The sequence below is a fragment of the Lepidochelys olivacea genome (assembly GCF_965140295.1).
Source record: "Lepidochelys olivacea isolate rLepOli2 genome assembly, chromosome: 1".
Classification (NCBI taxonomy): Eukaryota; Metazoa; Chordata; order Testudines; family Cheloniidae; genus Lepidochelys; species Lepidochelys olivacea.
In genome coordinates this window covers 55680559-55697760 of record NC_140411.1, presented here as the reverse complement: position 1 = coordinate 55697760, position 17202 = coordinate 55680559, and the positions used below count along the sequence as shown (strand labels likewise).

At 39.0% G+C, this 17202-nt stretch overlaps 1 protein-coding gene across 3 annotated transcripts in view; it reads right to left on the bottom strand.

The window, feature by feature from the left end:
* NHLRC3 (NHL repeat containing 3) overlaps nt 1–17202 on the bottom strand; it is a 35247-nt gene that overhangs the window by 6719 nt on the left and 11326 nt on the right. The window contains exons 3-8 of one of the 3 annotated variants that reach the window (XR_014710213.1): nt 15692–15839; nt 14984–15184; nt 12182–12273; nt 9617–9729; nt 5711–8869; nt 4507–5048 (exon numbers count right to left, since the gene is read on the bottom strand). Coding sequence is in view for 1 of the 3 variants with exons in the window: in XM_084619017.1 (XP_084475143.1) it covers nt 8641–8869; nt 9617–9729; nt 12182–12273; nt 14984–15184; nt 15692–15839 (783 nt within the window). In the remaining 2 variants the exon portion in view is untranslated. Of the gene's footprint in view, nt 1–4503; nt 8870–9616; nt 9730–12181; nt 12274–14983; nt 15185–15691; nt 15840–17202 lie in introns of those variants that run through there. The other 2 variants (XR_014710212.1, XM_084619017.1) reach the window with 2 other exon arrangements.

Below are 17202 nucleotides of genomic sequence, written 5' to 3'. Positions count from 1 at the left end.
AGCCTAGACCAATCCACATAAGTGGTCCATTTCCTGGACACTATTGTGCAAATGAGCGATGGTCACATAAACACCACCCTATACCGGAAACCTACTGACCGCTATAGTTACCTACATGCCTCCAGCTTCCATCCAGGACACACCACATGATCCATTGTCTACAGCCAAGCTCTAAGATACAACCACATTTGCTCCAATCCCTCAGACAGAGACAAACACCTACAAGATCTCTGTCAAGCATTCTTAAAACTATAATACCCACCTGCTGAAGTGAAAAAACAGACTGACAGAGCCAGAAGAGTACCCAGAAGTCACCTACTACAGGACAGGCCCAACAAAGAAAATAACAGAACGCCACTAGCTGTCACCTTCAGCCCCCAACTAAAACCTCTCCAGAGCATCATCAAAGATTTACAACCTATCCTGAAAAATGATCCCTCACTCTCACAGATCTTGGGAGACAGACCAGTCCTCACTTACAGACAGTCCCCCAACCTGAAGCAAATGCTCTCCAGCAACCACACACCAAAAACACTAACCCAGGAACCTATCCTTGCAACAAAGCCCGATGCCAACTCTGTCCACATATTTTTTCAAGTGACACCATCATAGGAGCGAATCACATTAGCCATGCCATCAGGGGCTCATTCACCTGCACATCTACCAATGTGATATATGCCATCGTGTGCCACCAATGTCCCCCTGCCATGTACATTGGCCAAACCGGACAGTCTCTACACAAAAGAATAAATGGACACAAATCTGACATCAGGAATCATAACATCAAAAACCGGTAGGAGAACACTTCAACGTCTCTGGTCACTCAGTAAAAGACTTAAGGGTGGCAATTTTGCAAAAGAAAAGCTTCAAAAACAGACTCCAATGAAAAACTGCTGAGCTTGAATTAATATGCAAACTAGATACCATTAACTTGGGTTTGAATAGAGACTGGGAGTGGCTGGGTCATTACACATATTGAATTTATTTCCCTATGCTAAGTATCCTCACACCTTCTTGTCAACTGTCTAAATGGGCCATCTTGATTATCACTACAAAAGTTTTTTTTCTCCTGCTGATAACAGATCATCTTAATTAATTAGCCTCTTACAGTTTCAACTTCCACCTTCTCTGTACTATATGTTCCATTCTATGTATCTGATGAAGTGGGCTGTAGCCCATGAAAGCTTATGCTCTAATACATTTGTTAGTCTCTAAGGTGCCACAAGTACTCCTGTTCTTTATTCCTATTGTGTGTCTCTCTCACTTTATTACAGAAAAGATGTACATGGTTACCATCTATACTTGCTTATAAGCCAAGCACACTAACATGAATATTGAAATTGATCTATGTGTCAGCTGATCATAGACACAAGCATATATGTATCTAGTAGCACACATATGGCTACTATGGACACACCCCAGCCACGTGAAGATAAGTCAGTGGGGCCGGTAGCAGCAGTTGCTACCTAGGGATCCTGAATATGTTTGAAGGAAGCACTTTCCTTTTAAATCCTAGATTTTTTCAAATGCTTCTAACTATCCACAGAACTTAGCCTGTGGCTGGAGTTCCTCATGTTTGTCTCAGCCTAACTGTGACTCTGGGTTGCAGAAAATATGGCATGATTCTGCTCAGCAATTTTTGGATTGCCCACATGCAGAAAGAAAAATGTTTTTTACAGCTTAACCCTAGAGGAACTGGACAGTTGCCAGATCACTGTCAGCTGGAGACCAGAGGACCAAATGACAGGAAGAGGTGGACCACCGGAGAAGCAGAGCACCTGTTGACAGGGGGATGCCACATGGGGAGAGAGCCGCCATGCCCAGTCACGAGGAGGTGCTCTAATGGTGAGTTCACCCTTTCACAGAGGCCATTACCGGAATACTGTGTCCTGTTCTAGAATCCACACTTCAAAAAGGATGCTCAAAAACTGAAAAGGGTTAAAAAAGGAGCTACAAAAATGATTCACTGTCTGGAAAACCTGCCTTATTCTCAGTGTATTTAGTTTATCCAAGAAAAGATTAAGAAGTGACTTGATCATAGTCTGCAAATACAGGGAGAAGAAATTCCTGATAGATAGCTCAATCTAGCAGAAAAAGGCAAAACTGTGGCTGGAATCTGAAACGAGACAAACTTCGTCAGAAATAAAGTGCAATTTTTTAACAGTGAGGGTACTTAATTATTGGAACAGTTTATCTAGTGAGTGAGGTTACTTGAAGGTCTTAAAGATTGGATGTATTTCTAAAAAACTGAGCAATAGCTCACACAGAACTTATGGGCTTGATCAGAAACTTCTGGGTGAGGGTCTGTGGGGTGTAATATGCAGGAGGTCAGACTAGAAAGTCATAATGGTTCCTTCTGGCCCTAGAATCTATAAATCTATGACTTAGAATCTAGGATTTATAGCTTTAGTTCAGAGGCACAAAACAACAGCAAAAAGAACTGGTACAATTTGGCCTGGAACTGTATTTTTCAGTTTTTCTTGATGAAATGAAAAATCAAAAACATTCATTCTGGCCAAAACATTTCGAGAGTCAGTTCAAATTAAACATTTAATTTTGAAAATGTCAGTTTGAAACAAAGTGTCAAAATGGTTCATTTAGACACTTCCAAAAATTGTTTTCAGGGTGGGGGGTTTTTTTTGTTTTTTTTTTGTTTTTTTTTGCACTTAAACTATTTGCCGAATTTAACCTGAATTTGTGAATAGTTTTGGTGCTCTGAATAATGCATTTTTCATCAAATTTACTATTTGCTGGAAAAAAAAACTGCCTAGCTCTTCTATGACTGTTTATTATTTATACCTAGCTGCATGGGTGTTACTTAGTGTTCAGCATTGTGACAAACTGTGCTATGTGTGAATTAATAATTACAATTATCACCATTTCACGTTTCCTATAAGCAGTAGCACATTACAAGTTGTTTTATGCTGAACACTGCAAGTCTCAGGTTCTTTCAACCACTTATCATAAACAACCCAGTTATGCAAACTCTTTATGCAGTGTGTTATTGTGGATAGAATCATAGAATATCAGGGTTGGAAGGGACCTCAGGAGGTCATCTAGTCCAACCCCCTGCTCAAAGCAGGACCAATCCCCAAATATGATAACATAATGCTGCTGACGTAAGGCCTGATTCTGACAAGCTTACTCCAGAAGTAACCCCATTGATCACAATGGGAATTCTCATGGAGTGAGTTATTACTCAACAACAGATTACAGGTGGTAGAATGAGGACTGATGAATCAGAATCAGCAAGCTTAGTTCTGACTTCACTTAAAGCTTGCCTTTACGGGAAAATTTGCTAGCATTATTCCAGCATTATCATACTGCTACAGTTATACCAGTAATTCACGTGGACACAGTTTTTGGAATAACAGTGATCTTTTTTGGTTTTACATATGTCACTTCTAAAGCAACAAACTCCATTGAAATCTCTGGTATAAGAAGAGAAGAATCAGTTCAGATATACGGACATGAGATTACTGAAAGGATTTCGTTCAACTAGAAAATGTAACGGAAACAAATAAAAATGACCATAAAAACCTTTAACAATACACAATCAGTTGTAACTGAATTATCTGGTTTGAAAAGAGAAAATAAAGAACAATTGATTACTGTTGACTTTCGGATGTGATTTGTTGTTTGTGCTGCTTTGTACATTGAAGATGCCAGCCATCAATAACAGAGTTTTGGTGCCCTCTTGTGTTTCATATAAGCAATTTCAGTAACTGCCAAAATGTACCTGTTTGCAGTGTTGCTGTTGCGGTGTTGGTCCCAGGATATTAGAGGGACAAGGTGTTGAAGTAATAACAGACATATTTCCCTGATGGACTGTATTTTCTAAGGGACAACCTATCCTAAATTCTCAATCACTGATGATTCACTCAGTCTACATTCATTCCTATATTTGCTTTCTACAACCATTTCTCTGTATAACTTTTCATGAGTGATATACCCAAATACTTGGATGCTAATATCTAAACAGTATTGTTAAATTTATTCACCTAAATTTGGGTTGTTTCAGATTCTGTACTATATGTATCTTATGACTTTTAAAACAAACTTTGTATTTGCGGATAATCTAAGCACTATACCCAGCTGTACAGAGTCTTTCCTTAACCTCTGTATTATATAATTCTAACATTAGCTTTAATAACATTTTAAAATCTTTTCTTCAAGCTCTGCGTAAGCCTGAAAGCGTGACTCTTTCACCAGCAGAAGTTGGTCCAATAAAATATATTACCTCACCCACCTTGACTCTCTAACCCATATTTACACATTTGTTTCAGATGTAAACTTCTATGGGTTTACCTGTTTGCTCAGGTTACTTAATTCCTTGATAATGTATCAGAGAGGATAACAATCACTTTTTTTACTTCTTTTACAGAAGCTCCATCCACTCTGCTGCAAGGGGATTTTCCACAGTACTAATCACTGATAATGTGTGATTTGAACATGATTTAGACAAACCAATGAACAGTTTAGTAGCTATTTTTCAGACTGAAATAGTTCAACTTGTTTTATTTCTAAATCAACTTTAACAAAACAAAAAACAAAAAAATCTTCGGAGTTATCCCTGGCTCAGGGATTGTTAACAGGATAAACGGGTACAATTGTTATACAATGTTATTAACCAATGTCATGTTGCAGTGTCGTAACATATTTAAATGCTGTTAACTTGTCACCAGAAATTGGGAGTATACTTGCTTTGCAGCAGCCTAGACAGTAACATGTTTCAAAGTGTCTTACAAGGCTTTCTAGCATAGGTGTCTCTTAGTAGTTAGCACAGCGTGGTTACTGATTTTGCATACAGAACTTAGCTCTATTATAATACAAATAATAAATAATAATTCTCACCACATTCATATAGTCATCCAAGAGTTTGCTCTTCCCATGGGGTCATTACCAAGGCCCCTCTACACTGTGTAAATACTGGCTGCACAGTAGATTTCCCACAGGATGAAAACACGTGCATGAAAGTGCCTGTACTTTCCATTAAGGTTTGAGGAAGGTGCACACACTAAGGAAAACTGATGTCAGCTGGCCAAAGCCTGAAGTTTCAAAAAAACAAAACAAAACAAACAAAAAAAACCATGAAAACTTTTCTGCATTTTTCTACCAGCAATGAAATTAACTTTTTTTGTATAGCCTGGTTATACTGAACAATGGAAAATGTCACCAAGCAAATCCTTTGTCTTTGACAAAATGTGGTCAATTTTTCTTAAGGCATGGAGGAAGAAATGCACCAGCACCACCCTGCTGTTTTCTGCAAGTGCACGATATAGTTTCCCACTCTAATGAAAAGAAAAAAAAAATCTGAACAGCCTCGCTTTCACCCAAAATGGTTTGCATGGCTGAAAAGATATCAATAATGGTATTTAAAGATACTGGTAACAAATTGCTGGCACACAATTCAGAAAGTAAATTACATAAATAAACCTCATTTTGAGGAAGAACTACCGCCTCTGGCACTACAGAAATTGTTTGTTTGAAAGATTGGTACTACTGATACACACAAGAAAAGTAAGATAGGTTACATTAACTCAGAACAAACAGCCACCCATCCATCCTCCTCATAGTGTAGGAAGTCCAGCTTCACAAAACCGTTATTAAAATTCACCTGCTTGCTCACACTTATATTGAAAATAATCAATTAAAAATACCCTTCTGATGTATTACTCACCCAACCAGAAAGAAACATAGTGTTCCTCACCTTGATAGAGTTTTAAGGCAGATTGTTGTAGTCAAATTCAGTCACTAGATTTTAAGGCCAGTAAGGACCATTAGATGTACTGTGACCTCCTGTATAAACATAGGTCTTGGATTTCACCCAGTTAATCCTGTATTGAACCCAGTAACTTGTGTTCCAGAAATCATCCAATCTTGATTTGAAGCCATCAAGAGATAGAGAATCCACAATTTCCCTTGGTAGTTTGTTTCAATGATTCATCCCCTCACTATTAAAAATGTGTGCCTTATTTCTAATTTTATATTTGTCTGGCTTTAACTTCCAGCCATTAGTTCTTGTTATGCTCTTTTCTTCTAGATTAGAGCCCTGTAGTATCTGGTATTTTCTCCCCATGAAGGTTCTTTATACATTGTAATCAAGTCACCTCTTGATCTTCTTTTTGACAAGCTGAACAATTTGATCTCTGATATCAATGAGGGATTTAAAATCTTAATTTACTGTCTGGATTTTTTTAAAGAATTAGTCTAATCCTCTATAAAAGACTCTGGGTAGCTAGAAATGATTATATTGTTGTTTTCATATCAAGGTTTATGTAACTCAATCATCACATATTAGTAATTACTCTGAGGGAACCATATGATAAACTGTAATAATTAAGATTTATGCATCCATTTTCAATTTACTATCAATGTCATACAGAGAGAGAGAGAGTAACAAGTGTGGTGAGGTAGGAAGAGAAAAGGGACACAGAATTTTAGCTTCCAAGTAAGTAATTTTACTAAGCAGTGTGCAAATCAGGAAAAATGTGTTTAAAATTTTTTTTTATACAAAACATTGTCATTTAGATGAACAGTTCAAGTTTGCCAGTCTGATTTTTCCCATTTTCCCCCAGATTAAAAAATCCCATGCAGCCAAAGTCATCGCACCAGACTACAGAAATGAGGAGCACTTTCAAACTAAGTCATAAGGTCCTCCATTGTGAAAACCTAACTTACTTTTTGCCAGATTATGCTAAAATGTAATTTTGCTCAATTATTTGTAATAAATCAATTCCAAGCACTTATCAGTGACCTCTTGAACTAGGTCACAAGTATAGCAGTGAAAAGGAGTTTGATAGCATCCTACTAATCACCAGGTGACATCTGTTCATACCACAAGCACCTATAAAATGAACACACACACTTTGGCCCAGATTCTCAAAGGCACTTAGGCACCTAGCTCCCACTGATTCCAAGGATGAGGGGGGCAGAAAAAGTCAGCCAAAAAGGGTTTTAAAAAATTGATGTCTGAGTGACAAGTCTCAAAGACACAGAGGTCTCTAAGGCACATGCAAAACTTCATTATCTACATCACTTGGAAGGCTTCTTGAGCTGCCAATCTGAAGGTATCTGCCAGTACAGTGTCTTTTTCAGTCTCACAACCATCTATACAAAGTCCTCTTTGTTCAGGATTGCCTGGTTTCAAAGCAGCAATAATGTCCAGACATGGCAACCAAATCTGACTCTTCCTTGATGATTCACATAAACTGTTGCTGTAACATGTTACATAAGGATCTAGACACCGTAGCAAGAAAGGTCTTCAAGGCTAAACTGAGCATACCTCAATTTCAGTGAACCTGGTATTGAACTAAGCAATAACACATTAAACTGCTGGGACATCCATGATGGTGAATACTTCCTGGAGAAGAACTATAAAGACAATGACTCTGGAACAGTCACAAAGAAGTTTGCAAGTTCTGTGCTAAAGAGAGATCAGCTGCTGATGTATTAGCAGAAGTCCCTCAAAAAGAAGTGGAAAGTCACAGCTTAATATTGAAATAATGTCCTTGAAAATCTGAAGACAGAATAAAAGATCAGACTGGTCTCAAAAAACAATAATCCAAAAGCCAAATATTGCTGTAGATGATGTGTCTGAGTTTCAACAAGATTAAGAGGGCGAAAGCATGTTATCAGGCCTAAGGCTGATTAAAAGTCTCCTAGTAAATCCCGAGTATGTGCCTCACGGAGCTCAGATGTGCTAAACTTCAATACACTCTACTTTGAGGCCTTGCTACACATAAAACTTGTACCCATTTAACTAAATCAATTTAGAAACTCAGTTAGTTAAAAATCTGTGTCACCTCATTGTGAAGACACGCTTAATTTCATTTAAAGTGCTTTATATGGAGTTAGCTTAAATCAGTAAAGAACTGATGCCTCTGATGTCAACAGCGGTACCAATGATTACCTAAGGTAGATGTCAGAGATGCTAAAGCCTCAGCACTGGCTATAAGTATCAAAGGTCTCACTGAAGCCAAGGAGACTATGATATGCTGCATCTTTTTGTTCTGAGTTGGACAATGTTAGCATAGAAAGCCAAGGAAACCTGAAGCAATATTAAGCTAGAGTCCAGGGCCTCAAGTGGACAAGGCTTCTAGAAAATTAAATATGTAGACATTTCTCTCTGCCAGCTAGGACCTTAGGAGGTAACAGAGTGCACTGGCTAGGCAAAGAAGTCACAAGATTTACCCTGGACACTGGAGGTAGAGTGTGTATATTGATTAACAATGGAAATTATGCCTAGACAAGCAGAATAATTACAAACCTAATGTCTTATGATTTATCAAGAGACAAGGGGAAAAACTACCCTGAAGTTAAAAGCAGGGTAAAACATGGTAAAATGGAACTAATGTTCTCCAATTCTCCAAATCCCAACAACTAACAAAAATGAAACAAAACACACAAAACATGCCAGTAAAAACAAATGATGACAGATCAAGAGAAAATAGCTCCCTGAGTTTGACACAGAAAATAAAAGTGAGAGCAGGTCACAAAGCAGTTTTTTTTATGCATTCTAGTGGTGCAACATGCTGTGCTTATGAGTGGAAGCACAGTCTGCAATGAATGTAAGGAAATCCAGCACGGGTCTTGTAATCCAGAAGAAATGGCTTGTGCTGAATGAACCAAAGAAAACCACTAGTTTAAGGGTACATATTTTTGTACTTGTTGTGCACCAATTTCTGCAACATAAATTGCTCCAGTCTTCACATTTACATCCACAAGGTGTGGTTTAACCTCATCAGCTAGCTGGATTGTGTTTACCACATGGCACTCTCCAATGGATCCTATTGGTGGTGCTGCCAAGACAGTCACTCTGTTAATACTCAGCTGAGCTACAATTAGATATTCCTCATTGGTAGTTAATCTAAAAATAAAGAAAATAATTAGAATGAACATTCATTAGAACAATTCATATTAACACTGCTATACTATGTGCTTTAAAAATTATTATCCATATCTAGGTGAGCAAACAGTGTTCATGTGCAGAGTAGGCAATCAGTTTTCTAACTTTCTGATTTGGGCTTCAAATCTGAGGTTTAGGGTACTCTCATGTATAGCCCATGTGTCAGTCACTTAACATCCAGCTGCTGAAGTTCTCAAATCAAATGAAAACGATTCTAACGTTCTCAATCTTACAGTGCTGTAGAGTGTACAGAGCAAGCATACAGGACTTGCTCTACGTGCTGCTGCTGCTCCTTGGAGCCACAGATTTTGGTGTAACAGCAAATGAATAGGAATTTACACAATGGAAGTTAGGGCCTGTGCCTGTAGCCTTTACACATCTGAGTAAGGGGGGCAATATCAAGCTCCTAATTGTGTTCCCCAATGTCTATGAAACTCACAACTTTAAATTAAAATGAAAGTCCCAATCCACCAGTCTGATCCACATAGGCAGATCTTATGAAGTCATGTGATTGCAAGGATTCACCTTTACAGATCCTATTGCAGGATCAGGAGTCAGGACATAATTCCATAGCAATTCCACTCGCTAATTCCAGAGTCTGATGTCAAGCATTTGCTATCAACTTAAAGTAATGTGGAATCTTACTGGAGAAAAAGTAGCATTCTGTTTCCTTTGAAATGTTTGTGTGGAAATACATAGTTACAGTACCTGACAGAAGAGGGACCATCTTCTACAAAACAACTACTCCAGGACCCCAGCCATTCCCCTGTGACTTTATCGAAAACCTGGATTCGTTTGTTTCCTCGGTCAGCAACCCACACCTATTGTACACAGTAAATACAGCTATAATACAGCTATACAGTATATATACTGCTATAAATAGCTACACCAAAAAGCATCAGTTCCTTACACATAATGGGCCAAATATAGTGAAGAAAAGAGGGTACATCGGGAATGAATTTGGCTCTGCTTTTATTTTACAAAGTTGACTAACCAGGTATTAATTCTCAAACTCCCTCTCAAAAAAAAAAAAAAATCCTTACAATGAATTTAAACTATATATCGAAAATCAGAGGTAAGATACACAAACTACTTTACTCTGCCGCAGTAGAGATGCCAGTGTCTTATGCTCCCCTCTTTTGTGGTTGCAAGACAGAAATGTTCACCACAGAACACAGGTTTTTCAGTGCTCATATACATACACTTATCCGATGCTAAGTATCATGTCACCAAACTAATAATTGCTCTTTTTTTTCAGCTACATTATATAATTTCATGAGCAGAGTCTAGGAGGTTTGCATATGTAAATACATATCTGTGCAATGACACTTCGAAAACTGGCTGGCACACAGAATTCTGGGGATTGGTTATCTTCAGTATGCCCCTTGTCTAATCAGAAATATGTGGAGTAGGCTTTTTTCTGTGGATTGTGAATGGGTTGTAATAACACTGTACATTACATTAAGGCATCCCATTATTGCGATCGCTGACAGGATGAAACTGTTTTGTTATAGACAATCATGTCCATCAAACATTTTAGCTTTCTCAGATTATTGCTGCAGGGGCAGAGGTAGGTGACAGTTTGGGTACCTTACCTGTGAATTTCCATACTTTGAATTTTAAAAATAAAAGTTTACATTTTTAAAGTCGTTTATTTGAGAAATTAAAGCATTTCTGTAAGACTGTGTGCGATTCAGGGACACACTGACTGGTGCCAACTGGTCAAGCATGTTTTTACAGGGATTCCCTAACATATACTAAAAATTATGTTCTTATGGACTTGGAGTTAAGGCAGGTCACCAGGACTGACATACCTCAAAGATATTTCTTTCACACAGGAGGTAACTGATACCTATTTCCCTGTCTGGCAATTGGTGTATTGTATGCCACACACTGTATGCCTATTTGCATACTGAGCCAAGTACAAATTGAGAGATTGAGAAATATACAGAAGAGGAAATGTACAGGAAGAAACAAAGAGCAGGGGTGTGTCCTGTTTATGAATAAAGACAAAGAATTGGTCTGGTATATCTTGGAGTGCTAAGAGACACACTGAATCCTTCATCTCGGAGGCAAACTGACAGCATGCATGTCTTATGAAAGAAGGGTCACAGCCGCCCTAGCTGTAAAGTGCTGCAAGGAGTTTGGGCAAGCAGTATCCTATCCCACTAGACAAGAGGGTTTCTTGTCAATTAAATCTAGGCTCCAGAATGCATATTATGATTTTATTTTACATATAATCATTTGTTTCCAATATTTCCACTTGCTATTACTTGAATCTCTATGTTTTGTTAAATATATTTATACCTGATTTCACTATAAACAAATTTAAGTGCTGCGAGTTAAGCAGAGTGGTGATCTGAAGTTAAACTGTTATGGTGACTTGTAGTTTCTTTGGAAGCAGCGATTTGGTGAATACTGCGAGTGTGCTGTGGACAAAAGTCTGGACACTCCAGGGAGACGCTTGGAGAGCTCAAAAGTTCCAGTGTGCCTATTGTTAACCTGTAGAGGGACAGCAGAGCCTGCGAGGCCTAAAGGGGATTACTTGTGTTGCCTATGGCTAGTAAGGTTGGAGAGCTGACCCACAGCAATCCAAGACAAAGCTTTCTCACACTAAGGGCAGGTGGTAGTGAGGTGCCACATAACCCTGTGTTTACCTGGGAAGTGTCACAATGTGTACTCAACCTCTGAGGCACTGTGATGAGTTATAACTTAGATAGAACCTTAACTGAGTTATATGTCAGGGAATTTCCTTAGTTTTTAAAATTGTCCTAAGAGTCTCTGAAGGAGCTTTGGAGCGACAACACCAAAGGTCCTCAGAGTCAATGCTCCCACCTTGCAGATCCCATAAAATGCACAGGAACAGGGTGGGGTGGCAGCATATTAGGGGAACTTCCTTCTTCCTGCCCCCTTGCAGTGCAAATCCTTTAAAGGTCTGTAGGAGTAGCAGCCTCCTCCTGGGGACTGTAGGATGTCCGTGTATATATGTATGTGAAGAGATTATGTCAAATTGTCAAGACTCCCTCTTACCCTCCCAGCCACGTCAAGAAAAAGTTTTCAATGTGAAAAAGTTACACATGACTGCTCCCATGATTAAAATTGTACGCAGTAGGCCAGATCTCAATAATCAAAGATGAAAGAATGGCACTTTTTAGGTTGTCTTTTTTTTTTTTTTGGCAAAGGACATTAAGTACCAAAAACACATGTAGACATATACCGGAGAAGGCATAAAAGTTGTCTCTAAAACATTGAAAAACAGTTTTAATTCTTTACCCGTCCAACAGAATCCACTGTGACACTGTGAGGAATCTTGAACTGACCAACACCTGTACCATTTTCCCCACGCAGCCATATTTCCTTGAAATCTAACAGTAGAAATCATAATAAATAATGAAAAAGTAGTTTTCACGTGTATTATGTAGTATGAATGAGTGAAATATGTTTGACCTTATTTCCTTTTAAATGATTCTTAGCAACAGAAATACAAGTCATTTTTATAAGACAGGACTTTAAAGGGATTTAAAACACAATCTTCCTCTTCTTGAAGTCCAGGGGATAGTCCCAATGACTTCAATGGGAACAGGATTAGACTTGTTATTCCTAATTTCAAACTTTACTATTCATAAGGAGACAATTCTATTTACATTTGTGTCTCACTAATTTTTCCATGCAGGATATATTTGTTTTTCATTATTAATCCATTTGGTGTCTGTGTATGTTAAAAAGAAAGCTGCAATATCAAGCAGAGACAGAAAAGGGAAAAATCTCTCTCCTGGTCATGCTAGAGAGGCAAAGAAATTTTTCACCCAAAATAAACTATAATAAAATATATTGCTAAGATTTATCTATCTACTGCTCACAATAATACAAAATGGAAGACTATAACTGGCAATATACAAAAGTCTAATTTTGCCAAAAAATAAGTTCATGGTCATGACGATGTGTTGGTTTCTTTAAAAATAAAAAGACATTTTCAAGATGCATGAATAACAGAAGTATGACCTACATGAGAAACTACAGGGTTAAAGCTCATTGTAGACCTCTGACACAGATCCTAGCAAGCACCCCCTCCTGGCCACCAGTTGGACTGCTCTGAGGGGGAATCCAAGCCTCTGCTCCTCTGGGTCCCAGGGAGAGGGGAGGAGGGTGTTAAGCTTCTGAAGCCCCAGTAGGCTGCAGCACTGTTTCCTCCGTTAGCCTCTCTGGCACATTTCCTGGGCACTGACTCTCAGTCTGCTATCCTTCTTGGAAATGGAGCTCCTCAGCCCACCTGCCCAGGACCAGCGCTGCCCTCTGAGATACACCAGTTACTCAAACACATCCCTCTCCCAGAACTCCACACCAAAGTGTGAAACTTCTGGTGCACAGTTTAACTCTTTCAAGGACATGCAGCAGTTGTGAAGCAGTCGATACACACTCAGACACTTTGCACACTTAACACATTAATGCTCCTTTACACTTAATCATGTAAAGCAAGCACAGGATAGTATAGATCATTCAAAACAATAAAAGTTACAATGCATGCCCTTTACCATCTCATCCTTCCCTTGGGAGTCCTTATGGACCATGATATCTAGGCGGGCAGGGTGTCCCCTGCCTCATGCAGGCTGCTACCTGCTGGGTGATCTCTCCCTCTTACCCAGCTTTTGTGACCTTGCTGTCTCCTGTTCCATGCTTCCTCTTTCTCTCAGCCCTATAGTCCTGTGGGTTCCCCTATTTAAACACTGTGGCCAGCACTGTTTTGTTTCTGTGTCCACCGCCCCTGCCTTTCTCCTGTCGCTTCAGAGGAGTCAGTTAGCCTGATTTTCTAAGGATGCAGCTCATCCAGTGTTCCCAGCTCACCCAGTGTTCCCAGATGTTTGCACCTGAATAGAGTCATTGTGTCCTAAGCACCTCCTACTGTGTCTATCTGGTATGTACCTGCTACAGGCCCCTTCAGCAATGGTGAATCCAATACATATAGACACTCATGATATAGCAGTTTGTCAAAATACACCTTCACAGTATCAATCAGAATTCATAAATTGTACTGGTGACAGCCCCAATTCATACAGTCCCAATTCTGCAAACATTTACACATGCTTAATTTCAAGCACATGAATATTCACAGTGAAGTCACTGGTTTCAGAGTAGCAGCCGTGTTGGTTTGTTTCCGCAAAAAGAACAGGAGTACTTGTGGCATGTTAGAGACTAACAAATTTATTACAGCATAAGCTTTGGTGGGCTACAGCTCACTTCATCGGATGCATAGAATGGAACATATAGTAAGAAGATATATATATACATATAGAGAAGGTGGAAGTTGCCATACAAACTGTAAGAGGCTAATTAATTAAGATGAGCTACTATCAGCAGGAGAAAAAAAATTTTGTAGTGATAATTAAGATGGCCCATTTAGACAGTTGACAAGAAGGTGTGAGGATACTTAACATGGGGAAATAGATTAAATATTGCACATATTGAATCTATTTCCCCATGTTAAGTATCCTCACACCTTGTCTAAATGGGCCATCTTGATTATCACTACAAATTTTTTTTCTCCTGCTGATAGTAGCTCATCTTAATTAATTAGCCTCTTACAGTTTGTATGGCAACTTCCACCTTCTCTATATGTATATATATATATATATATATCTTCTTACTATATGTTCCATTTTATGCATCTGATGAAGTGGGCTGTAGCCCACGAAATCTTATGCTCTAATAAATTTGTTAGCCTCTAAGGTGCCACAAGTACTCCTGTTCTTTTTACTTGAAGTCACTGGGACTACTCAGAAGCTAGGGCCTTAATCTTTACAAAAACAATGAGAAAACAGGCAAGGGTTAAAATAGCAGTGACAGGTATTAAAAACATGACAATCAAGGAGTTAGCTGATTAGCTGGGTGTTTTTGCTAAAATGATCAGCAGTGAAATAGGCTCTGATTCAAAGCTCATCAAAATCAATGGGGAGTCTGTCAATTAACTCTAATGGGCATAAGATCAGGCCCACAGTTAGCAATGTTGATGTTTAAAACTATTATTAGGCCTCTAAATTTTCAGATGTCAACTCCTGTGTACGTTCTCTTTTCACATACCTGTGGACAGTTTGAATAATCTGTTGTTCATCCCTCCATCTCCATCCACAATGTAGATCTCCCCTGTTTGTTCCACAAATATTTCTGCTGGCTGATCAAACTGCAGCGGATTTAAACCTGAGCCAGCTTTACCTTGAGTGCCCAGGACCTGAATAAGTTTACCAGAAGGACTGTACTGTTTAACTGTGTGCCCATACTCCCCTGTATTAAGGAAAGGCATAGACATTTCTCAGCAAAACTATGGCTCTTTGACATCAACACAGTAACAACAAGATAAAAATCCACTGTCACTTTAAGAATGAAACTGAACTAAGAAAACTCTGTAGTAAGAGAAGGATTTCAGATTAACAAGGCATCAAATGGACATGTGCAAAGTACTGGAGCTGTCAGGATGGGATAGAGGACACAAATTATGCATTTAAATGCATGCTTTTCTGGCCCTGTTTCTCGACTAAGATCTGGAAATGTTGGCCAAGATTATCAGCTCTGGCAAATGAGCACATGGCACAACTCATGAGCCTTCAAACTGCTCTACCTTGTACTGGGGAACTGGATCAGTGCACAGTTAGGACTCAGGGAGCATGAATCTGGCTTAATGTTCTTTTGGTATCTTATTCAAACAATTAAAATTACTGTTCAAAGGGATACCTGCAAAAAACCTATTTTCTCTGTGGCACAATATTTTTAACATGTTCCCATTATACATACCAGTTCCAACATCTGTGATCCATATTGAGGTATCTGTAGGGGTGCTGACTGCAAAGATACCATGAGGCATTTCAAGTGTGGAATTCCATGCATGCAGGAAATATCCTTCATCTGAAAACACTAGTACCTTTGGTACATTAGCCCCTCTCTGAAGGTGTACAAAAATAGTCAATTGAAAAAAGGATCTTATCAAGCAAATAATCTCACTTTTGACAATTCTGTTTAAATGTTCATAATTTTCATGTCAAAAACCTTTACAGACATTAATTAATAATGCTCACAACAACCTGTGTGATGTGGGCAAGTACTAACCCCATTTTACAGCTGGGGAAAAACACAGAAAGGTTAAGTTTGCAACAATGTTCATTAATCTTGGGACACTTAAAGCCTGATTTTCAGAGGCGCTGAGCCACTGCTGCTCTCATTGTCTTCATTTTGAATTGTGATTGCACGCAATCTCTGAAAAAAACATCATGCTCTAGGTCTCCCAAGATGGACACACATTTTTAATTGTACTTAATTGTCCAGGATTTCAGGTGCCATGGCTGTGTTTTATAAATAAAAATCTCACCACTTTTGTTTGCATTGCTGAAAACAGAGAGTCTCAACCAGAATCTAGATACCAACATGTAGGCAAGACTAGTACAGTTAGTAAAATTCTATTATAACAGTTGCTTGGGATGGCTGATTTTCTGTCTATCCATCCTAGGTAGTGATGTGGCCACTGTGACAGATATGGTAATTTCCTGCAATATCCCTGAAAGTCTTATGTGTCTATTATTGTGGGCCAGGACTATATGTAACTTCTGTATGAGAGAGATGTGACAAATACTGCAACCCCATGTGTATCTTCGGGGTCCACTGTTTAAATGAATGTTTTATTGTGTTCCACTCCAGGGGGAAAGGCCACCACAGTTCTTACAGGAACTAAAAACAGTGGAAAATCAGCCAAGTTGTAATCCCCCAAGGAGGTACCACCTCGTGGGGATGCTTGCATATACTAGCTCAGACTAGTTTCAGAGTAGCAGCCGTGTTAGTCTGTATCCGCAAAAAGAAAAGGAGTACTTGTGGCACCTTAGAGACTAGCCAATTTATTTGAGCATGAGCTTTCGTGAGCTACAGCTCACTTCATCGGATGCCTCTGGAAATCCAGCTGTGCCAGTGTCAGAACAAACACGTGGAGAAGAAGTAGTATTGTCAAGATGGAGAGACTGTGCCAGCAGGACCAGGTTCAATAACATCAGCTCAAAAAAGAGAAACTGCACCATAGTCTGGTAACTTACCATAGTCTGGTAAGTGGAGCCAGGCACTAGGTACCTGTCCTGGTGAGTGGCATCAACTCCAAATTTCTTCCTGGCTTTTGGGAATGACATGGATGTATTTCTAAATGCTTCTGAAATGGGGTTTGAAGGACTGGCTCCTACCAGAGCCCTGGCTGGAGTTGGAAGGTAATCTCTGATAAGCTTATTAGTTTGTATGTAGGTGCTTTTGTTGTTTTAATATGTTTTCTC